Source organism: Diceros bicornis, chromosome 2 (genome assembly GCF_020826845.1).
Source record: "Diceros bicornis minor isolate mBicDic1 chromosome 2, mDicBic1.mat.cur, whole genome shotgun sequence".
NCBI classification, from domain to species: domain Eukaryota; kingdom Metazoa; phylum Chordata; class Mammalia; order Perissodactyla; family Rhinocerotidae; genus Diceros; species Diceros bicornis.
The window spans coordinates 72,405,895-72,428,796 of NC_080741.1; the positions used below are offsets into that span (position 1 = coordinate 72,405,895).

At 39.2% G+C, this 22,902-nt stretch overlaps 1 protein-coding gene and 1 long non-coding RNA gene across 8 annotated transcripts in view; one reads left to right on the plus strand and one right to left on the minus strand.

Moving 5' to 3' along the window:
• LOC131418753 (uncharacterized) overlaps positions 1-22,902 on the plus strand; it is a 168,416-nt gene that overhangs the window by 91,153 nt on the left and 54,361 nt on the right. The window contains exon 3 of the long non-coding RNA XR_009223025.1: positions 15,425-15,690. This is a non-coding gene — a long non-coding RNA (uncharacterized LOC131418753). The remainder of the gene's footprint in view (positions 1-15,424; positions 15,691-22,902) is intronic.
• GRM7 (glutamate metabotropic receptor 7) overlaps positions 6,979-22,902 on the minus strand; it is a 618,593-nt gene continuing 602,669 nt past the window's right edge. For 2 of the 7 annotated variants that reach the window (XR_009222992.1, XR_009223005.1), the window contains 4 exons: positions 19,795-20,041; positions 9,268-9,397; positions 9,041-9,163; positions 6,979-7,040 (listed from right to left, as the gene is read on the minus strand). Coding sequence is in view for 3 of the 7 variants with exons in the window: in XM_058563382.1 (XP_058419365.1) it covers positions 13,694-13,764; positions 19,795-20,041 (318 nt within the window). In the remaining 4 variants the exon portion in view is untranslated. Of the gene's footprint in view, positions 7,041-7,929; positions 8,042-9,040; positions 9,164-9,267; positions 13,765-19,794; positions 20,042-22,902 lie in introns of those variants that run through there. The other 5 variants (XR_009222993.1, XM_058563382.1, XR_009223001.1 and 2 more) reach the window with 5 other exon arrangements.

Genomic DNA, 22,902 nt, shown 5'->3' on the forward strand with positions numbered 1-22,902 from the left:
CAGAATAAAAGGAACAAAGCATATATTACAGGATATTTATGACTAAATCTATTTACTATTTATGAAGAATCTAAAAGCTTAGCAATCTTCTTCAAATACAAACTGTAAAGCTTGAAAAAACTCCAGCTGTTTAAAATTTCAAATCATTAGTCGAATGCCTGATCTGGACTTAAGCATTCAATTTGAGTATCTTTTCTCAAACAAAGCTGTTGAAGACAATGTTCTCTATTATGTATTTTTCCCACTACAATGCAAGCTGAGGGTCTGATGTTATTTCCAGAAGTGCTGATGCTGAGGGGCTGGGCTCCTACAATTCCAGCCTCCCAGGCCTCCCAGCTGTCATTGAGACCATCGTGAGATGGGTTGAGAGGGCAGGTTTCTGCCTTGAGTGGAGGGAGGTTCACAAAGTGGCAGGGATGTGCTCTTGTGGAAGGCAGATCATTTCCTTATCTGAACACAAGAAGAGTCTCCAAAAGGTTTCAAGGCAGATCTGATCTCCCAAAAGTCCTGAACGATTGTCTTAAATGCCGATGCTAAGGGATGTCCATTACTGAATGTCAGCCATGCATCACACCACATCCTGGGAACTTAGCTTGTGCCACCTTACCCTACCTCGAAAGAACCTAATGAGGGTATTCAAATCCCTGTGTTGCCAGATATGGCAGCTGAGATGGGAAGATATTTGTCTCAGAGTTATGCCATGTCTCATTCCAAAGCCCTTGACTCTGACCCTAGGCGGGCTTTCTGTCAGAGATGCATTGCTTGCTTCCTCTGGAATCAGATAACTTTGTAGGCAGTCAGGTTATTCTTCTTAAGAGAATTCCATCTTCAAAACTATGAAATTAGTTAGAAGCTTGAAGCTGTACTAGATTCAAAACGGTCATGGCAGTCTTGTAAAGAAGATCCTTCCCACTGACACGATAAAGAACTCACTAGAAGCCAAAACAGGTAATAGAAAAGAAGAATGCTGATGTTTGAAGAATGGGTGGAATTGTACGCTTAGGTCGGTGTTTATTCACCACCTGAGGTACAGTTCTGAATTAGATCATCTTGAAACCATCCTTTGTTTTATAAAAGGAACATGTTTATTGTAGAATGTTTAGAAGGTACATAGATCTTTCCTGTTTATAAAAGAGCTGCTCTGAACAAATATCCCCTTGGCTTGAAATTTTGTCCATATAGAGACTTGTGGAGAGAACACTTCCATTTTTTCCACAGTTGCCAAGTGTCCAGTAAATATTTCTGCAGAAATGGCCTCCCTAAAATTGACATAACTATGTTCACACTTACACGATGACATGGAATCTGACATTGGAGCTTCTTAAGAAAAATGGGTGCTCAGTTTTTCCCAGATCCAGAAGCTTTTTCACCTGAAATGCAACTTTGAATTTTAAGCTTTCAGGAGGGATGGGCTGCATTCCAGGGACCCGTGGGTGAAACAGTTGCCTGAACTTTTGCACTTTTCTGATAGATTATCCTTTGTGCTCTTTAGCTTTAGGATTTTTGAACATACAGTTTATAATGTCTGAGAATACTTCCTGAGCCGAGAACTCAGAAGTGTGTGTTGGCTCTCACAGCACCTTCTGCCCTCATGCTTCTGCAAGTTATCTTTTCCACTACTCCTCAGTTACCAAACCCCAAGCGGCACCTTTCTTTCTCCTGGCTACATTCCCACAGCCTTCAGCATAGAATTTGAAGATATTCACAGTTGAGTTCTAATGTATTTTTCTGCATTTCTCCAGCCTCACACATCATATGCTTGTCCAGTTGTTTTCCACTGGGGCAACTGCCCCCAGAGAGCATTTGGCAATATCCAGAGACATTTTTGATACTCATAACTGCAGGATGGCAGTGCTACTGGCATCGAGCGGGTAGAGGCCAGGGATGCTGCTAAACATTCTACAATGCACAGGACAGCCCCCTGCACAAAGAATTGTCCAGCCCAAAATGTCATTAGTTCTATGGCTGAGAAGTCCTGTGGACTAGCCATACTGGAAAATGGATCTTCCTCGAACACACCATGTACCTGTCACTGGAAGGCACTACAGTAGTCACAAGCATGGCCTGGGTCCAGATGGCTGAGCTTGTAGGCAAGATCCTTTACTTATTAGCAGTGTGACTTTGGGAAAGTTACTTAAAATCTCTGTGCCTCACTTTCCTCGCCTATAAAATGGGCCTAATGATGCATATCTGATAAGGTTGTTATGATTAAATAGGTTAATAGATGTTAAGTACTTGCAACAGTGGCTGGTGTGTAGGAAGTACTCAATATCTGCTACCCAGTGCTGCTGCCAATGATGTTGCCACCATTTCATGCACTTTGACTTGACTTAGGATGATCCCTCTGTCTGGAACACCCTCTCTCGTGTTGCCTCATTCTTTAAGTCACAATTAGCATGTCCCCTTGCCACCTTACGAGAGCAAATGGCTATTTCCATCCCTCCACACATCCTTCTATTATGCATCCTGGTATGGTGTCTGACAAGGAGTTGTCTTCTCCTTTGGATGTAAACTCCTGGAGGAGCTGCAGCTTGTTCTATCTCGGCTTCATACGCCCGATCTCTGACAACAGTAAGAACTCCATAAATGATGTTATTTCGCTTGGGGTCAGGCTCCACTAAAAAGAAGACTAGTAGACAAAAGAAATAGTAAACTCTCTTTTCAGACATGATTTAACCTCTTCAGTAAGCCTCACAAGGCTATTGGCTTAAAAAGAAGAAGCGTGGATTTAAATGGAGCATATGCTGTCTTTATAACCCATGCACTAATGGCGGTGAAAGGGGAAAGCTGAAGGAAGTGCCAGGCCAACTCCTGGTCCCTACCCTCAGACACGACGTGCTCATCTCCAGCCACGCCAGCCTCCTGGCGTTGGGGAGATACACAGCATAAGTCACTATCTGGTATTAATAATTCAGCCCTTCATCTGTAGCCATCTATCTTTATTCTCCTTTCTGGCTCCAGCTGTTTATCTTCCTGTAGATAGGATTACCAGTGGCTCCTTATTGCTGGTGATCGTCTATAGATCGCAGGAAAAAAGTTTTTTCCAGACTGCATTATAAATCTGCATCTTCCATAACGAGGGATTTTTTTTTTTTTTCTCTCCTTGCCTTAAAAATGAACTTGTTTCTCTAAGGATATTGCAGCTCTTTAATGAAGAGACACTGGTGTGTAATGGGGTCAGAATGAGTTCTAAAGCTACTCCTGTTACTGATACCTGGTATGACTTTCTCAACCCCCCGAGCCACGGTTTGTGCCTCTGTAGGTGAGGGTGACGCAGCTGCCTCGGTGTGAGGCCCTGAAGAGGGAAGGAGGCGCTGCGTGTCAGGCACATGATAAAACAGAACCCTCACGTCTTTTCTAAGCGCGAGCTGATTTCAACAGTTAGCTGATGATGACGTAATTTTTAAGAATTGTGTGGATTTTTCTTTTTATCTATCTTTCTCTGCACTTCCAGAATGTAGACTCGTTGATACTGTTTTATAGGCAACATTTAGTGATCAATATAATCAACTGGGTTTTCCTTAAAAAAGAAAATGTGTACCTTGTCTGCAAGTTCACAAAAAGAGACAGCTCTTCCTTTCCCTGTCCCTTATCCAGCCATTTTACAGCTTGAGTTCCGGAATGAGCATCCGAGACGCCGGGAGAGGTTTCTCTTCAGCTGCAGTGTACTCATCCAGTTTGATAGAGCCGGTCTGGGATTAAGTATCTCACACTGGCTCTTGTTCCTAGACTTCCACGTGAGCTTTACAGTAAAAGTTCTCCCAAAACATAAATTGACAGCAGAGACTCCTCTAGATGATGCATAACAGCACTGTTTATGATTCACGTAAAACTTCTGCTTGTTGAAAATGATAGACATCTTTTGCTTTTTGCCTGTATTTTTCCCTCACTCTCAAACATTCACAAAGTATGTGCCAGGCAATCATGTCAGGGACTAACTACACATAGGACAAATGGGACATGTCAATTTGACTCTGAGGAAAAGGACCAAGCATTTGCCAGCCGACACTAGAATTCCAAAATTGGCCAATCACAGGCGAAAAAAATGCCTGGAAATATGCTGCTTGAGATTGAGTGAAGACTGTGTTCACATCCTTGAATATTTAATTTGGCTTTTCTGCTGTGGAGCAACATTGGTATGGCAGGTGAATATGTACATTGCTTCCATTTGGGTGGTGATTAATAAATCATCCTCTCCGCAAGCTACAGGGTTCTACAAGACATGTAATGACTACAGAGTTACCACCTTACCTGCTTTTATGTGCAACCATAGAATTAATAAATACAGAGCATTGTAAATAGTATATGAAAGGAATGGGGGAATCTCCACAGCTGAGAGAAGACCATTTCTGGAAAACAATTTTTTTTTAGTTCACAATATTTATTGCCGACTCCACAATGTAAACCACTTTTTACTAGATGCTACAAAAGAAATGCCCCCCTCCCCGCCGCGCCCTCAGAGAGAAACTGTAGACTATTTTCACAATCAAGGGAGAGTGCTAAGAACAAAAGAAATCTCTTCTATAAAGGAAATTCTTATTCTCCTTTTTACTTTCTCTAGGCTATGGCTCTGTGCTATCTAGTAGAACTTTTTGTGATGATGGCAATATTATATAGCTTAGCTGTACAATGTGGTAGTCACTAGCTACGTACACCCACTGAGCACTTGGAATGTGACTAGAGCAACAGAGGAACAGAATTTTTAATTTTATTTATTTCAAATTAATTTAAATTTAAATGGCCATATGTAGCTAGTGACTACCATATGAACCGAGCAGCTATAGGTCACTTAGCGATATTCATAATAAGAAGAGTAACAGCTAATTATTGAGCATTATATTACATACCATGCACTGTGTTAAGCATATTATATGTACTAACTAATTTAATCCTAATAACAACCCTAGGAGGTAGTTATTAGTATTATACCTATTTTGCAGCTGAGAAAACCGATGTATAGAGAGTAAACAATGTCCCTACATCACAATCTAGAGCAGGGCAAAGTTGGATTTAGCATCCAGGAGTACATGCTCCAGGACCCTCAGGACCGGGCTGCCTCTCCATAAGATCACAGGGAATTTTTATCAGCAAGGGTAATTGAAGCAATGGTTAGCCTGACCACTTTCACTACCTGATTGGGCAGAAAAGCATGAAAAGTATCGATGAAGATTTAAAAATAGTAATCTCTTTGAGGACTTCAGGGCTAAATAAATTCAGAGTTGCCCTGCTGAGTAGCTTGGAATGATTGCATAAGGATGTATCAACTCACTTTGCCTACAGAAGGCTATGACCTGTGGCTCATCGAGCGTAGGGAAAAAGCAACATTAACCCAGCTACTTGTCTAGTGTTGTCATGGAGATTCAGCCTTAAACAAAGATGGTGCTATGTTTTCCGCTCCAATAATAGAGCTCGGCAATTAGCTTCCTCCTTATTTAGTCTGCAACACCAGTCTGGAAGAGTCTCTTGAGAGGAGACCTTGAAATGGCTTCTCACAGTGCTAGCAGACAGCTAAAGATGACTTCCTAGAAATGTGGTGGATGCCACTGGTGTGATAAATCTGAATTTTTTTTTTTAAAATCAATATTTTTAATATCCTGGAAAACACTCTGCTGTGTGAGTGATCACCATCACATCAACACCATATTGCATGTGTTGATTATCAGCTAGGATTAAAAGAAAAGTTCCTGAACCTAGATGTGCATCAGAATCCCTGGGGAAGATGGCTAAATACAGGTGACATTTTGATGAGCACCAGGGTAGGGAACAAAGGATTTGAATTAGACTGAACTATAAACTGAAATGCTTTCCAGAAGATTTCTTATTGGCAAATTTTCTTCCATAAATAGGATTTTAAAATTGGTCTTTGGTATTTCCTTAAATAGCTGGGTACTAACAGTTAGTAATAATTTAGTGTAAATGTTACCACGATGCTGACCATGTTGAATGTGTTTATGCCTCAAGTCAGAAAAAATGTGTTGTGTTGTGAAATTAAATGAAAGCTAAGTGTGTTTAAATGTGGTTTCCCAGGTAGCTTCTTTAATAGGGCAGTGAAATTTTGGCTTTAAGGCACCATTGCTCCAAAAATGATCAACACTAAATAGGTTGAAGACAAGACAAGACATGTATTAAGATTTCAACCCGAAAACTCCTCTGCAGGTTTTTCCAGACAAAAATCAGAGGCAGATGGATTACTTGACACTCTCAAACTTTATTGTGTGTGGTACAGAAAGAGAATGGGTACAAGAGATCACATGGAAGAGGATCCGATTGGAATCTCCCAATTCTTTCCTAGAGGAAACACAAACAGAAAAATACAGTTAATTTTAGGTGACATAATAACAACACTGATGGGTAACATTTGAATAGCTACTGTGCCAAACTCTATTCTAAGTGCTTTACTTTTATTTAGTCCTGACAACCACCATGTGACGTTATCTGTTACAGATGAGGAAACTGAGGTGCAGAGAGGTGATCTTTTCTAAAGAGTCAGCATTTTGCCTGCTCAGCAGGCAGGAATGATAGAGTCTCACACTGAGACTGAGAGTGATCCTCCGCTGATCCCCTATTTCACTTGGTTTTCCTTTATGTAGTAGTCGGGTAGGAGCCCCCATTGATGCTACTGTGCCTGCTACTTGACTCAGAATAAACTGAGTATCCAATACCCGAAAAGAGACTGACTTTCTTAGGGTTGCATCACAGTAGACCACAGTAGGACTTTCTCCCCCATTTGGTGGCATTGATATCTTCCTTAAACAAAGCCCCTAGAAAAGGTTCTAACGGGCCAAAGTCTCAAGACTTTTTTAGTGTAAGTTCTCCTTATTTTGGAATATTGAGAGGACATAGCTAGTATTGGATGAGGACCACCAGCACTAAGTTCATCCTGGAACCTGGACAAGGCCTCTTTCGTTCATTAAATTCATTGGTGGGCTGGGTAGCAAAGCTTCCTCAGGATGCTTAGAAGGATGCAAAAAGATACTTGCCTTGGACAATCGCCGGACTGTATGCCAGTGCAGATGGTCAGTTGTGGTTGCACTTTTCACCTGAATAGAAACAATAGCTCAAGTCTCAGTCTGGACTATGGCAAACCACAGGAAATTAAAATGTAAATGAAATTTGCAAACATGACAGAAAGAGGGAAAGAGGAATTAAGTTCCTAGAACAAAAATCTAGCATTTTTCATGCTAGCCCTAGGAGGCCAGCTTAATCAAATTTTCAACTAACAGAGATGATAATGACCCTTGTGGTGAGTCTCTTTATAGAGCCTTGCTATGGCAAAAGCAGAGAGAGAAGGAGCAGGTGATGAAGCTGTGCTGGGAATTAGCTTTTTACATCTGTGTGCCAGGGAAGTGCCATTTTTAATGCTAGCAAATTCTCTTCTGAGTTTAATTTCCTCTGCTTAGGTTCCCATGCCAAATTCGATCACCTGATGCAGAGGTGGAGTCTGCTCATAGCCGTCAATATATGATAACTTGTGATTTTAATTCTGAACAGGCTGCACTCAGCCCAGGATGCCCAGTAGGCCTCGAATATGTTATACTATGAATTTCAATGTATTCTTAAGAGTTAAACACTTCCAGCTCTAGAAGACTATGTTCTCTGAGGCAGGAACTACAGTATTTAATTTTTCAGACCACCAAAAGAATCCAAGGTAGGTGAAATTACACAAGTAGTCTTATCATTTTCAGTACCATAAAGAAAAAAAAAAGAGGGCACATCTCATCCCAAAATAGCCCTAAAATCAGATTATGATTTCTGCCTTAAAGCCCTGGAGGGCCTTTCTGATCTTCAGGATGTTGAGGCCCTCTAGACTCAACTGATGAGAACAAGAAATGATGATTAGATAGATTATGTAGACTGAAACATCTTGTCCTAGTCCATTCAATTTCAGAAAAGCTTATTAGAAGGGACTCTGGCCAGAAGACCACGTACCGCTCATTGGTGAGTGTCACTGGGAAGTTACTTCACTGCTCTGAGCCTCAGTTTCCTCATGTCAAGTGGGGACAATAAAACCTGTCTCAATGGATGGTTGAGCACTTTGTGTCTAGTAATAGGGATGATATGATGCCATTATTATCATCATCACTGATATTATTATTGTTATAATTATTAAATTTCTGTAAAGCACTATGCTAGGCCCTTTGAAGACTGAGATGAATGTGCCTGGCCCTCCAGGGAAGTTCTATGTTTGATATAAGCTTAATAAATACCAAACTTCAAAGCATCAACAAAGATTCCTGAGAGGTTTTGTTAATCGATTTTGTTGAAGTATCCCAGCCTTGAAAGAAAACCAAAAGTGTTTTCACAAGGAGAGATTAAGGGACTCTATTCCACTCAGTCATTATTCTGTCACTCAAGAAATACCCTAGAACTATTATTTGTACATAAAATGCTCTTCAGCTTGCCAGCTGGCCTGGAGTTACCTGTTGAAGTTAATCACATGGAATGGTTCATATATCAGGTGGTATGAGCCTATCTGTCCCACAGAAGCCTTGCTGAGTGACTAATAGCCTTCTCTGTCAATTTCACCAAGCCGAAATACTATTAATGAACCATCAAAAGACCACAGTGACCCATCTTGAAAACAGAGCTTGTTGTACCTAAAAAAAACGTTGCCTGACTTCATTGGCAGTCTAGATGTCATCCCTTCCAACTCTGATGGTTTATGGTAGACGAAAAAAAATGTAACCATAAAAAAAGAAGAGAAAGGAAAGCCAATTAAAACAGAGAGATGAGCAGTGACTAACAATGCTACCATATGTATGCACAACCATTTATAAAGGAGGGCTTTTAGTTACATGATTCCATGCCATCTCCATGGTGTCCCATCAAAGAAAGCTGGCTCCATCTTTCACAAGAGGAAACTGAAGATCAGATGGGACATGACTTATCCAAAATCACAAAGGTCCATGAGGTGATGAAGCTTATGCTGCCTCAAGTATCAGAGCCAGGGTTAGGACCCTGGTCTAGTTTTCCTTATTCTTGGCCAGAGAAAAGCAACAGCACACACAAGGTCATAACGAATACTTGGACCAACACTTACGGAAAGTGGGATTGCTGATTCCTGTCATGTTCTTCTAAGGGTTTGAGTCAGCTCAGGAAGAACAGCCTTTGGAGACATCTCCTCAATCCTCTTTGCACAAGCTGGGGGTCCTCAGAGGTTACTCTGAAAGAGGACAGAGATATAAAGAGAATTCAAAACTAATAAACTTGAAAAGACAAAAAATAATGAGAATATTCATGTGGATCATAAAGAGAAATAATGATTACCTTTGATTCCTAGTAATTTAAAATGCATCCAATTTCCATTGTACAGCCAAAAAAAAAAAAACAAATTCTGCGAAGCTGAGACATGTCTTTAGTAGAGAATCTTCACGGTCACTTGACTTCTGAGAAGATGCTCATTCACAGTAATTGGGAGGAAGAAAGATTATAGAGATTAACTGACCTTGGTTTAGGACATACGCTGTTTTCTTTTCAAATGCAAACTTGGGGCCTAAAAGACAAAATCTGTCCTGAATGCCAATCTCTAAGAAAATGCACTTAATAATCAGAAAACCACCAAACTGATTATTTATGGTTTTGTTTTTATTAAATTAGAAGCTATAAAACCATTTAAAGCAAGTGCTTAGGATCAATTTCCAATGGTAACTTTGAAGTTCAAGTGCCCTTTGAAAGAAAAATAGTATAGATACCCTTAAGAGCTGTTCATAAAAACTACAAGGTAGTTTTGAAACCCGTGACATTAGGGTCAAAAATTGCCTTTTCAGGGCAGACTTTGTGACCTTAGAAGTTTTATCTAGAAGAATATAATTTTACTTGCAGAGGCTGTAGACTTGGTATTTTCTTATTATTAATAAATAATTACTGACTTATTAGATATTCACTGTGTACATACTACGTTCTCGGTAAGGCTAGGAGCCTTTGTATGCAAGGAATTACACTCCAGGGATCCCATGCACATTTTCTGAGAACCTGGCATTTGTCAGGCCCTGTGCTAAAGGCGCAGAGATAAAGGCGACTGGGTCCCTCTATGTCCCAGCTGCTTCCCACCTGTCATCTCCTGAAACCGTTTGCCTCGAACCACAGTACTTGAGCCTTACAGAACCACTTTCTAGTCCCAAGACATACCATATTCTTTTGTACTCCAGGTTCTTTGTGCATACTTGTTTCCTGCCTTGAGTGTCTTGTCTTTATGGCTGCCTAGAGTCCTTCATCTTTTAAGACCAACTCAGACACAACTTCCTGGGTGATGCTCTGCACGGTAGCTTGCCAGCACTTGGTACAGACCTCTCCAAAGAGCTCCTGTCACTCTGAATTATAATTGCTTACCTTCAAGCCTTCCATCAGATCTGGGCTCCCTGAGGGTATTGTCCACTTCTGTCCCTCATTCCTATTCATTTCAGGGCTGTCCTATAGCAGAGGCGCTTGACAAATGTTTCTTTGATTAACCCAACTTCAGAATACTCTTGCAGTTCACAAATCCTAGCCAGATGGTGCAGTGACATGCTAAAATGTAAAACCCGGCATAGTTTTCATGACTTTGCAGCACGATGTGCATGTTTCTTTTACGCTAAGAAATAGTAGAAATCCTAGCCATGTGAACTTTCACCCCATTCTTTAAGTTGAACTGAGCTTGTAGGACTGAGATGACAAATATTGATTGGTTTCTGAGGATGCTGAGATATCAAACCCAGATAAGAGAAATGATGGTATTTCACAGATCTCTTAGGCAGAAAGAAATATGCCAAAAAGATTTATAGCTACATTTATTTCTAAGGTGATTCCATGTCAAAGGTCAGGTAACATATATTCTTTGCTATGCTGTACTCATAGAGTGTTTCAAAATGGATTTTAAATTGAGGGAGTCTCCAGTTAACTCAGTGATACCACATTGAATGTTAAAGAGGAGGGCACATCTCAAAATGACACAAAAACTTGGATTGCACAGTTCCAGAAAGCTTGAAAATGTGAAATAACCTCATTATACTAATTATAACAAACAGGAGATTACTAATATTTTTACAATACCATTTAATAAATTAGTGAAATGTCAATAATATTGTAACCAGTGTACTTGCTCAGAAGAACATACCTTATAAAAACATGACTCGGCTGTTAAATGTCCATATTTGCAAGGCTGAATTAAACTTTTAGAGATTTTTAATCAGAACTCCATCCAGTGGTGTGAAAATGTACCTCCTAACAAAACAACTTGTTTCCTGACCCAGTGATGACACCAGATTAATTGCACTTTGTTGCTTAATTGTATTTTAAAATAAATGTCATTAGATTGATAACACTCTGCAAAGTTGCAAAATTATAAACATTCAGACAAAAGTTGCTGGCAGTGATGATTCAGCCAATGTCTGGCCAATCATGTCTGTTCAAGTAGAGTGCTGTTAAACAGAGGCAGTATATGGGGTGCGTTTTCAAAGCAGGTTCGGTTCTGTTCTACCTGAATTTGAACCTGCTTCCTTCAACCCCCTATAAGCAGATGTTTGATTTGCTCTGTATAGTGTGCCTTTGTTGGGTCATGGCGGCTGAAACAAGTTTTACTAGCATGATAGTACAAAAGTTCACTCTTGAATCTATAGATTTTTCTTTACTGTTTTGTCTCCCTGAAAGCAACCACATAGAAATAGATTTGAACACACAACATTAAGCAACTTCGTTCACTTTTCTTCCAAGCTTTCCAGTCTCATTGTAGCCTGAACAAAGTGAATCCCTCCCCTCTTTGAATACATGTAACTTAGACCAATTGCCATTCTCAATTATTTTTCAAGCAGCTATTCAAGATGTTTATCATTAATTTGTCAAGTCACCTTTACATTGGCAGAAAAAGAGAGCACCTAATCAAAATCTTTGAAACAAGACAATCCTAGCAAAAAGTTAAGTTTATTTCTAAATAGCACATCCTAAAAATATTTTTTAACTGAAAGATTGACTTAAAACATATTCATCTTGTACCCTTTAAACCAAAAGGTATCAACTTAGAATGGAGCTAAAGAGAATATTTAATGGATTGAGATTAAATCTATCATTTTTACCCAGGGAAAATTCCTTCTCATTTATTCTCAGGCAGTCTCATGTAAAAGGACTATTAAAATGATGAGCTGCAGTGTTTTGACAAGCACTGTACTGCAAAAACTTGAAATCTCACTGGAATACAGTTATATATTCATTGGGAGAAAAGAATGCCCTATTTAAAAACTAGGACAGATCATGTTGATATGGGAAAAGGAAATAACTATGTCAACAATACATCTGAAATTAAAGACTGAGTTGCTGGCATCCATCTAAAATCAACAGGAAATGTAATTACTCCTTGAAAGTACTCTTGTCCTGTCTTACAGTGCTAAATGGATAAGACAAGAGCAAGATATTATTTGTACTCAGAATACTATTACAAAAACAAAGATGGAAAGAAACATAGCAAAGATCTGATAAAAAGCTCCATGTTAGCAACGTAGGAAAAAGAGACTATCCCACATTGTGAAGCAATATTCCCCCCCACCCCGAGGATATGACCTCTCCGCCCTCTCTCTTGGAATGTCTCTAGAGATAGGTCTCTCTATCTATTTTATAAGCACAGTAGGAGGTTTAGAGGAAATCAGAGAACCTTTTATTCAAAGCCACCACATGATTTTAATAACTCTCCTCCATGTTTTCCACTGTTTATTTTCACATAGTTTGGAATGCCCTAACTCCAGCTCGACAAGGAGGCTTGCCAAAGCAGGTGTTATTTTCCACTATATTATAATATTGCTTAGGCCGAAACAGGGGGATGATAATAATAATAATATTATTACTCTTTCATAACATATATCTTTTAGTGAGATCCCAAAGTAATATGTAAGCATCAATGGTGAATCAGTTAGAATTCTTACACCAGTCCATTCCCATGTCCAGTTCACACTTCACACAATTCACCATTTCTTCTAAGCCATTAGTTTGAATACCCGTGGTATTTATTGGTAATTCTTGGGTTTGACTAATGTTGAAATTCATCTTTAGACTCCTGTCATCTTTCATTGAACTTTTCCCCGTTCTGTGAAATGACTAAAGTAGATTCAGTGTTTCTCTAACGCAGAACTATGAGCCACAAATCATCTTCAACACATTTGCAAGCCCAGCCAGCAACACTTTTCTATTTCTTTGCTGAAAAGAAGGATCCAAGACCATTTTGGGTTTAAGATGGTAAGGCCATTCATTGTTTTGTATATGAATATATTTCTGGGAATGTATTTAATAAAAATAAACCAGAACAACTATTTTTACCAGGCTTGTAAAACATCCTCCTTCTCCCCCTATAAGTTTTCCACATTGCCTTCTAAAACCAGAGTGTGAAAACATCCATTTAAAAATAATCTCTCACCACTGGTAGTTTTAGAGTAGACCATGTACCAGAATGACCAGCACAAATTCTGCCACTATTGACTACTTATTCAGGAAAGACAAATGCACACACACCACATACATGTTCTCCAGAAAATAAACCAGGCATGTGACCCATAACAGCTGTCTGCTCTATGGTTAGCAAACAGCTCATCTTTGACAATGCGTTTCTTCATATAAATAGATTTACAGGTAATCATGCACAGTTTTCATGAAAACATTTCTAACTCTCAGTGGAGACAACACACAAATAAATAAAAATTAGATGGTTTCTTACCTTTTGGAAAGCAGGCAAAAGCTATACTGTTGGTGGGATAGTGTACCAAGTTACAGACTTTTGTACACTCTTTCTTACTGGTGGTATACAGTCTACAGGAAAAGTAAATATATAGGTATGTATAAAATAACTGTGCACACAAATATTCCTTTTTATTCTTTCTTTTTCCTTTTGGAGAAGAGGCTGCGATAGAGACCATAGACAATATGCCCACTCTTTCAGTGGGTTTAATAGTGTTTGGTAGACCAGTTCACCACAATTCAGGTACCTCTGAACATGGGAGTACTGGTGCCTCTTGGTTTAAGGCAGTTGAGTTTTACTTGCTTGAGCTGGAGTGGTTGAGGGAACCAGCCCCAAAGTAATTTATCTATCTGGTCAGAGCATTCTTTTCTTCCTATTGCCATCCCATCCCTTTTTTTCTCAGCCTAGTCCAGTCATGCTGACCAGCCTGCGAGGTTAGTCCAGAAGGATGAAACAAACAACATAATGTTCAAAATGTTAGGGATCCAAACAAATGAAGAAGCAAAACAAAACAAAACAAAAACCACAACAAATTAACACAGCACGGGAGGGTGTTTCAGAATTTTCTAGGCATTGTTACTTGTGTAGAATTTGATACCCATGTCCATTTTCCAGCAGTTTGAGTTTTCTTTTTTTAATGAAATACCTCTTTATATTGGCAGTTCTACTATTTTAGGTACTAATTGCCTTCTCTGAGAACAGCACAAGTTTTTATTTACATATTTTCCTTACAGTAGATGCAAAAATGGTAGTAAAAGAAAAATAGCATCAGAATATAAACTTATATTTAAAATATCCCATTTTAGATTTTCTGTTTTAGGTGCAAATTATTGTTCTTCTAAAGCGTGTTTCACCATGCAATATGCTCATTGGCTTAAACTAGTCTTTTATGTAGTGTAAGTATAAGCCTCTATCTCAGCGTCAGTTTAACAGTCATGCATTCCCACCTCAAAGAAGGGATGTGTCCCAAGCTGTCCACCTCCCTGACATCTCTAGTTGCTACTGACCTTCCAGAGTAAACTTTCTGTAACCAGTCCAGGTTTTTGAGGAGTTTCTCTGCACTGTGGGGGCATTGGCTTAGAAAATGGATGGTAGTTTAGGACAAAGGTAGCTTAGGGATGCTCATCATTACGTACTGTGAGCCTTTATAAGGAGAGCATCTGACCAGAGGATAATTCACAGAGCATCTTCTGGTTCTGACCAGTCCAAGTGAGGAAGGCAGCAGTTCTTACCCACACATCCCCTAAAAGCCATGATGCCTCAGTTAATATTATCCATCCAACTGGAAAAGGGTCCTGGTGGCCATCAGTAAGCCAGGCCCCAAGCACAACCAAATTCTCCTGTTTATCTGGCATCTACATGTTTTCCATGAACATACATCTGTCAAGTCAACAATAGAAAGTTCAGGAAAACATGCCAAATTCAGGACACAGGTGCGAGAAGAGCTTGAGGTGCCCTTCTTAGAAAAAACTGTTGAGAAGGCATCATCGTGGCCAGATCTAAAGCTATCCAAATTACGTCAGGCTCTTCGGATCCTCTAGCAACAGAAATCTTGTTTGTATAAATAAAACTTCATTAAGTAACCGAGCTACACCTCGATACCCTCTGCTGTTTTTCAGTCTGAGTACAGAAAGCAACAAGCATTGGCCCAACTCTGAACATCTAACATGTTAGTAGTGCACAGATATGATAAAATATTAAGAAGATTTACTTTTTGTTTGTTCCATACAGAAAGAAGTTTTTCTTTGAAACAATGGAATTTTAACTGAAGAAGCAACCTAAGAGGAAAAGTGAACTTCTTGGGGAAAAATCAGGTAATGCTGGGGCAGTTTTAATTTCTTCCCATACTAAGCCAACAAGCAAATTCGTTTTTATGTAGACATGTAGTTGCAGTGTGGAGTTGGATGAGTAGAAGCGTGCATGCAGCAGATGGCAAACTGCAATGATGGAACAGAGCTGTTAAAAATGAAAACACTGAAGATTGAAGTACATCGAGAGTGAGTGTTTAGAGCAACAGTGAATAAGGGGACATTTCTGTTTCATTATTTACTTTGTAGCTCATACTATAAACTTCACTTCCTCCCAGATACCCTCCCGCAGAGAACAGTGCATGCAATTTCCCCTTTGATAAGAAACGTTCTTTCCAAGTGCATGGTCTGTGCTTCTGTTTGTTTATTTTTAACCAGATAGCTTAATTTCAGCAAATAATTTGTCTCTGTTACCAAAGTTCAGAAATTTGAGATCTCTTGAGCTATATTTGGTATTAAATAGTGTATATTAATAATGTTTCCTCCCATCAGGACAGTCTTTTTGTCAATTTTCATTAATTGAGTTTTTTACTACTGCTCTTTCATACTTTCATACAATTTTTTTTTTTGTGAGGAGGACTGGCCCTGAGCTAACATCCAATGCCAATCCTCCCCTTTTTTCTTGAGGAAGACTGGCCCTGGGCTAACATCCGTGCCCATCTTCCTCTACTTTATATGGGACGTCGCCACAGCATGGCTTCACAAGCGGTGTGTTGGTGCTCTCCTGGGATCCGAATCTGCGAACCCCAGGCCGCCACAGCAGAGTGCGTGCACTTAACTGCTGCGCCACCAGGCGGCCCCCATTCATACAATTTTTGCATTGCTACAGACAAATTTTCCAAATATAATTGCTATCTATGATATCACTATTTCTATATTAGTGACTTCTTTTGGATCATTTTAAATAACAACTTGTCTGCATTTTTGTCTCATCTTAAATGTTTCATTCCTTCAGGTTGACTTTGTCCCAGATCAGCATCATTGCTAAAACTTTGGGAGGTATTTCCAATATGGGCTCAGACTGAATGTCCTAATATGAAATCATTGCTATTAATATAAATATATATTAATATATTACACAGATGGCTATTTATATTTAAATTATTTAAAATGGAGTAAAATTATAAGTGTATTTCCTCAGTTAAGTAGCTATATTTCAAGTGCTGAATAGCCACATGTGGCTAGTGGTTACTGTGCTGAACATTTCCATCATTGCAGAAAGTTCTATTGGACAGATAATGTCTTTTGGGAACTCTGAGAGCCAGGTCATCAGAAACCCCAATGTTTGGAGGTACGTGAATCTCCTCCTATGGTTCAGCAATTATCTATTCAAATTATTTATGGTGTTTTAGGGAGTGTCTACACAAAACCAAAAGAACTAAAACAATTTTTAAAAATCTTTTGGACTGTTTGTGAGACAAAGGCTATATTTGATTTTATTTTTCCTGAACTGTTTATCTTTGTTCTGTGTAGACACCAAAACAACAATGACAAACACCAATAAAACTTTTTCAAGAGGAAGGCACCAAATGCATTCCAAACGGAATAATTATGATTGACCAAGTAATAAGATACTTGGACTTTTGAGTTAGTAAGATGAGGCCTCTACCTGGGCAGCCTTCTTAGAGTCCAGGTTATTCCTGTCTTGTAGACAACCCAACAAGCAATAATACATTTCATAGCACATTTAACTAAAGAGTCTGCCACCACACATCATTATATTCTTTATATGCAAGCTGTATTAGCAAATGAAGAAGCCCAAAGAGTAATTTCTGTGTTGGAATTACAACGTGCCTCTCATGTTCTAAGAAACAGAAGCAAAGAGAGACGAGCAGGGATTTAGGAGTCAGACCTGGGTTTCAGTTCAACTTCTGCTGCTAACTAAATGTGCGATTTTGGTAATGTCACTTAATCTCGCTAAGCCTAGGTTTCTTCAGTAAAATGAGAATAATAATCCCCATTCTACAGAGTTATTGTGAGGAGTAAGAGAGATCTTCCACACAAAGCATTCGGCATAACGCCTATTTCAAAGGATAGCTGGTGTATTATTATTAGTGTTAGTGTTAGTCTTAGCATTTTAACAGCCATTATCATACCCCAAACAGCCTCAACAAGGATAGAACCTAAACATTAAAAGTTAAATGAAATGTTGTTTGAAAGCTAATTACTTTTAAGTAGCATAGTATTGATGTAATTGTCCAAATTCAAAACTTCTAATTTGGTTTTTTTTTTTTAGTACCTATAGACTTTTGACCTTATTTTCTACTTACGGATTTGGTGCATATCTAGTTAAATTTGTGTGTGTGTGTGTGTGTGTGTGTGTGTACAGAGAGAAATGTTAAACTGTTATTAGGATGCCTCTAGGATAACAATTTTGTGAAATGCAAATCTGACAAGGGGCCCCAGAGTAAAATGCTATAGAAGTGGAACTATGCAAGTATATTTATCAATACAGGTACACATATAAATAGATGCATAAATATGTGCATGGAAATATTTCTTTTTGTGAATCAGTTCTATCTGCCTCATGGTGTTCAGTATGCCTTTAACTGTACCATCATACCTATGGAGCCAATCACAATGAAATGTACTTTTAGGCAAAGTCTTTTGCCTCTTCAGGAATGGAAGGAAATTAACATTTAATTGACATACAATTTTCTAGATGCATAACAATTAATGACACACTTATCTTATTATATAGATATTATCTCCACTTTATACATGAAAACGCTGAGCTTTAGAAAAGCTCAGTGACTCTCAAAGCCACACAGCTGGTGTGCTCGCTTCAGCAGCACATATACTGAAGCCACACAGCTGGTAAGTGGAGTGGCTTGGATTTGAACCCAGGTCTATCTGAACCCAAAGCCTCTTCCTACATAACACTGAATACCATAGCAATTCGTCATCCACTTCCCCTCCTCTCATTGACTTTCTGTTCTGAAGACACAAGAACAGACCCTATACATCCCTTCTGTTTCTCCTTTCTTTCAGAGTAATCCTTCTTCCACTCACCTTGTCCCAGAATCTCTTCTATTGAAAAGTCAAAGTGAAGCCCACGATGTTGTTAATGAGCCTCTGTTAGCTTTTCTACATATTCTCAAAGTGTTTCACAGTATTCACTCAAGCATTTAGAAATGGAGATGGGCTAAGATCATGGATCCTAGCACAGTATTTGTCAGGACCGAACTCATTTGCCTCCTGGTTTTTGAAGATCTCTCTCTTACTTGCAAAGCATAAAGCATTACCTCAGAGTATTTAGAATAGGGACTTCTTTCTGCTTGGCATAAGCTTTTGGTTACAACAAAATCAGCTCATCACTGAATGACTTAATGGACAACCCAAATCCTCCTTTACACTTCAATCTGCCTCATTCTATATGGAACTGGTCAAAATATTCCTGGAAAAGAAACCCTAGAAGTCACATTTTTAATCTGAAATTCACTCTTACCACCATAGTGTTGGTAAAACCAGCAATTGGGAATTCTAGGCATTTAACTTCTGGTTAAATGGCTTTTTTTTTTTTTTAACAAAGTGGTGTATATATGCCCATCTTCTTTGGGGTCATTGAAGGTGTGACTAAAGTCTACCCAGGGGTTGCTGATATGCCATGTGGCATATCAAATCTGACATTTCATCCTTAATCCCACCCTTAAGATTTTGTCTTTCATGGAATGAAACTCTTCTGCAGTGGTGTGGTAGATGTTTTTCCCATGTGGGATGCCATTAGCATACAGGTATCTGGGCCTGTATACTTGGATGAAAGTTTGCCAGCTTTATTCAATATTTTATGTGTTTTTGTTTCTAGAAGGCTTGCTTAGTAAAGAATCATAACTTTCTCCACATCCATGTTGCAGCAGAAAGAAGTTATGCTTCCAAAGTTTTTAAATATTCTAATTTCATTCCTACTGCTACAGTTCAATCAGGTGTTGAAGTTTCCTTAACAAGAAGTCATTCCCCTAACAGGAAGGGAGCAAGAAAGGTGGCTCACAACCCGACAGCTGTGTTTATGTCAGTTAGGGGGTTTGGTGCCAAAGGACAAGAAGTGAGGGAAGGGGAGACTTCACACTTCTGAAGCAGAACCTCTAAAAGCTTCTTTCCAACTGAGAGCAACAGGAAAATGGTGGCAAGAATGAGGCAAACTCTTAAGAGCAAAAGTTAGCATCCACCAAGGCAACCCAGTCCCTGAGACACTAATGGTCATGGTATTTCTCCAAAGAAAGGCAAACTCACACTGCATCTCCTAGAGTTTCCTGATACATGATGGGAAGATGAAAGGAAAGGAGAGTTACTTACTGTTTGGGTCTATGTTTTCACAGAGTTCTGTCTTTGCCTCTCCGTTGGGTCTGTCACTGGGTTTGTGTGACAGCCGTGATGACATGGTGGCTGCTGTGACTACCGCCTTGAAGCTTCGCTTCCGTTTCTGGACATTGAGTTCAGGGTGGAAAATGATGATGTACACTTTCGGCATGTATAGCATCCCCAGCGCCACAGATGCACTTAGGTTCATGGAGATTGTAAGCGTGGTAGTTTGTATGTAGAGCTAGGAGACACAACACACAAGACACTATTACAAATAAAATGACTGCAGAGGGAAGCTGAACACTTAACACAATGTCAAGAAGGACTATGGCTAGGAGAGAAAGCATAGCAATCTCCAGAGCCTTCTGATTAAAGAAAAAAAAAAGGAAGACAGAATGACTCTGCACATTTATTGGAGAGTTTATGCATATATTTATTGATTGAATGCCATTAGGTGAATCCATGTGCATGCTTGCCCTGGAGAAGTCTCCTACATAGAAGTTCAGGGTAGACCTTTAATCGGATTTGAGGTACCTTTAATCAGAATGGCAGCTCAATGTAAAGACATGAAGATCATAGAAATGTGTAATCTTGAGTGACGGGTAGTTATTTTTTATCCCCCATACATACACAAAATGGTTAACACTACATGATCTCTTGCTACACAGTTACTGCGGGACCTTATTTGAAAAGTCATTATGTCAATATACGTCTCTTTTTGTATTGTTTTTGAAAGAATTCAGCATCACCATACCTACAAAGTAGTGCATTGAGTTTCCCTGGAAAGTAAGTTCTTCATGCTTAATTCTGATTTACAGGACACCAATTGCAAGGGACCAAGATCTAGTGATGTTGGCCTGTCCAGTCTCTTTACATCGACAAATTGCTAATAGGATACAAAACCTCATTCTGACATTGTGTTATTTGTAGTTTGGATGGTGTCCCCATAGCTGTCCTTGTCTCCTTTTGCTTTCTTGAGAAATCAGTAGAGCAACTGCTCACTTACTGTTCATGTGTTAAGTCACTGCCTTGCCTAAATTGAAAAGATGGAGGTTGAAGGGTATGGGGAATTGGAAGAGCAGTAAGGGGAAAATTACAGACAACTGGCCTTGGTCCAGTTGCATTTATGAAGTGCCCTGTCGTGACCCAGAGCCCCCATACATTTAGGTAGATTTGTGTTTTGCTTGACTTTTAAAGGCTAGATTAAATGTGAGGTGATAGATGTGTTAATTAACTTGATTGTGGTAATCGTTTCACAATGCATACATATACTAAATCACCACGTTGCACACCTTAAAAAAATCTTGTTATATAATCTAAATACATATAATCATACTTCAATAAAGCTGGAAATAAAACGAATAAATAAATAGATAGATAAATAAATTTCAATTACCTTAAAACAAAAACAAAACACCCAAGTGACCAGCTGCCATGGCCTTTTATGTCAGTGGAAAGCCTAGTTCCTTGAACGCATTTGGTCATGATTTTCCACAACTATGCCTTCCCATGGATCTCAGGATGAAATCCCCAGCTTTAATGAATTCTACAAGGCCCCATGTGGCCTGCCCCCTTCCTACTTTTTCAGACTAATTTTCCACCACTTTCCCCCACCTCTCCCCAGGACACTATCCCTATGGGCACTCCTTCAGATCTTGAAGATGCTGTGCTCACTCAACCACAGAACCTTTACACGTGCACACATGTGATTTTTCTTTATTCTTGTTTTCCTCTGTATGGAATGTTCCTCCCTCTGCTTCTTAGACCATCCATCCCAGGCTGTCCTCACCCACAGCCTCAAGTCTAGGCCAGCTTCTTTACTTATACACTTTCAAAAAATTGTTTTCTTTAGACCATTTGTCTCCATTTGTAATTAGACACCCACTACCCTGACCGTTCATCCATCTGTCTCCTTGATGGGTCCGTAAGTTCCACAAAGGCAGGAACGTGTGACTGTGATGCATCATTGTGTCTGAGTGCTGGCAAACAGTAGGCACTTAATAAACACACGATGGATGAGCCCCTGTGTTTGTATAATGGACGTCTTTTTCCCACCTATGACTCAGTGGTCAAACAGCCTTTCTCTAAATATATGAGAATTCCCATCAGACCTACTGGCTGCCTTGATATTTCTGACTTATTTCTTCAAACTGAGGCCCCAGCCAAGAAATTAAAAGAAACTTTGCCATCTCATCTGGAAAGAATACAGTTTTCCAGCAAACATTAATTTGAATGTGTATGTCTCTGAATGGTTTAAAGGAGCTGCCAACTGTATAATATATAATGAATGCAAACTAGAACGACAAAACAATATTGAATTAATGATTCTTTTGGTTGTGAATTAGACCGTATTTTAAAAGCTCATCTTTTCCTATTACAATATCTTTGACTTGCAACTCCATTCTACCTTGCTAGCCTACACTGTTCAGGAAAGGCTAACTGTGGTCACATGCCTAGGCAATGGTGCTTCCTTCACTCAAGGTCACTGCCGTCATTGTACTAATGAGAGCTTTGAAAACCATGGTTAGCCAGACCAAGAAAGAATGGGATACAAGCTGCTGACCCATGGGATCTAAGGTTTTGTTTCCGGTTTTCTGCTCATGAGCAAATTTGCAGTTGAAGAAACCATTCATAGTTTTTGTTTTGTTTATTATTTATATATAACTGTAAATTATATATGTATATATGTAGACGTGTGTGTGTATACATACATACTTTTCCTTAACAAAGACTACTTAGTGATTTAAGACTCCAACAGCTATGATGTTCATTTTATGGAGTGTTTAATTTCATTATTCTCAAACTGGAACCCATCAAGACTTTGATATTTTGTTTTGAAAATTTTGCGGTCTCTGGTGACACGTTAGAAGTATGTGAAAACCACCACTGACCAGATTCCTACTCCCCAAATCCTCTTTACACAGAGCATGGCGGTTAAGAATGAGGAGTTTAGAGCCAGTCTATCTGAGTTCAGTTCTCATTTACTAGTTCTAGGACCTTGGGCAAATTACTTTTCCTCCTGTGCCTCACCGTCTATATCTATAAATGGGAATGATAATATTAGTACCTACTTCACTTCATAATGTTGTCTGGATGATTAAA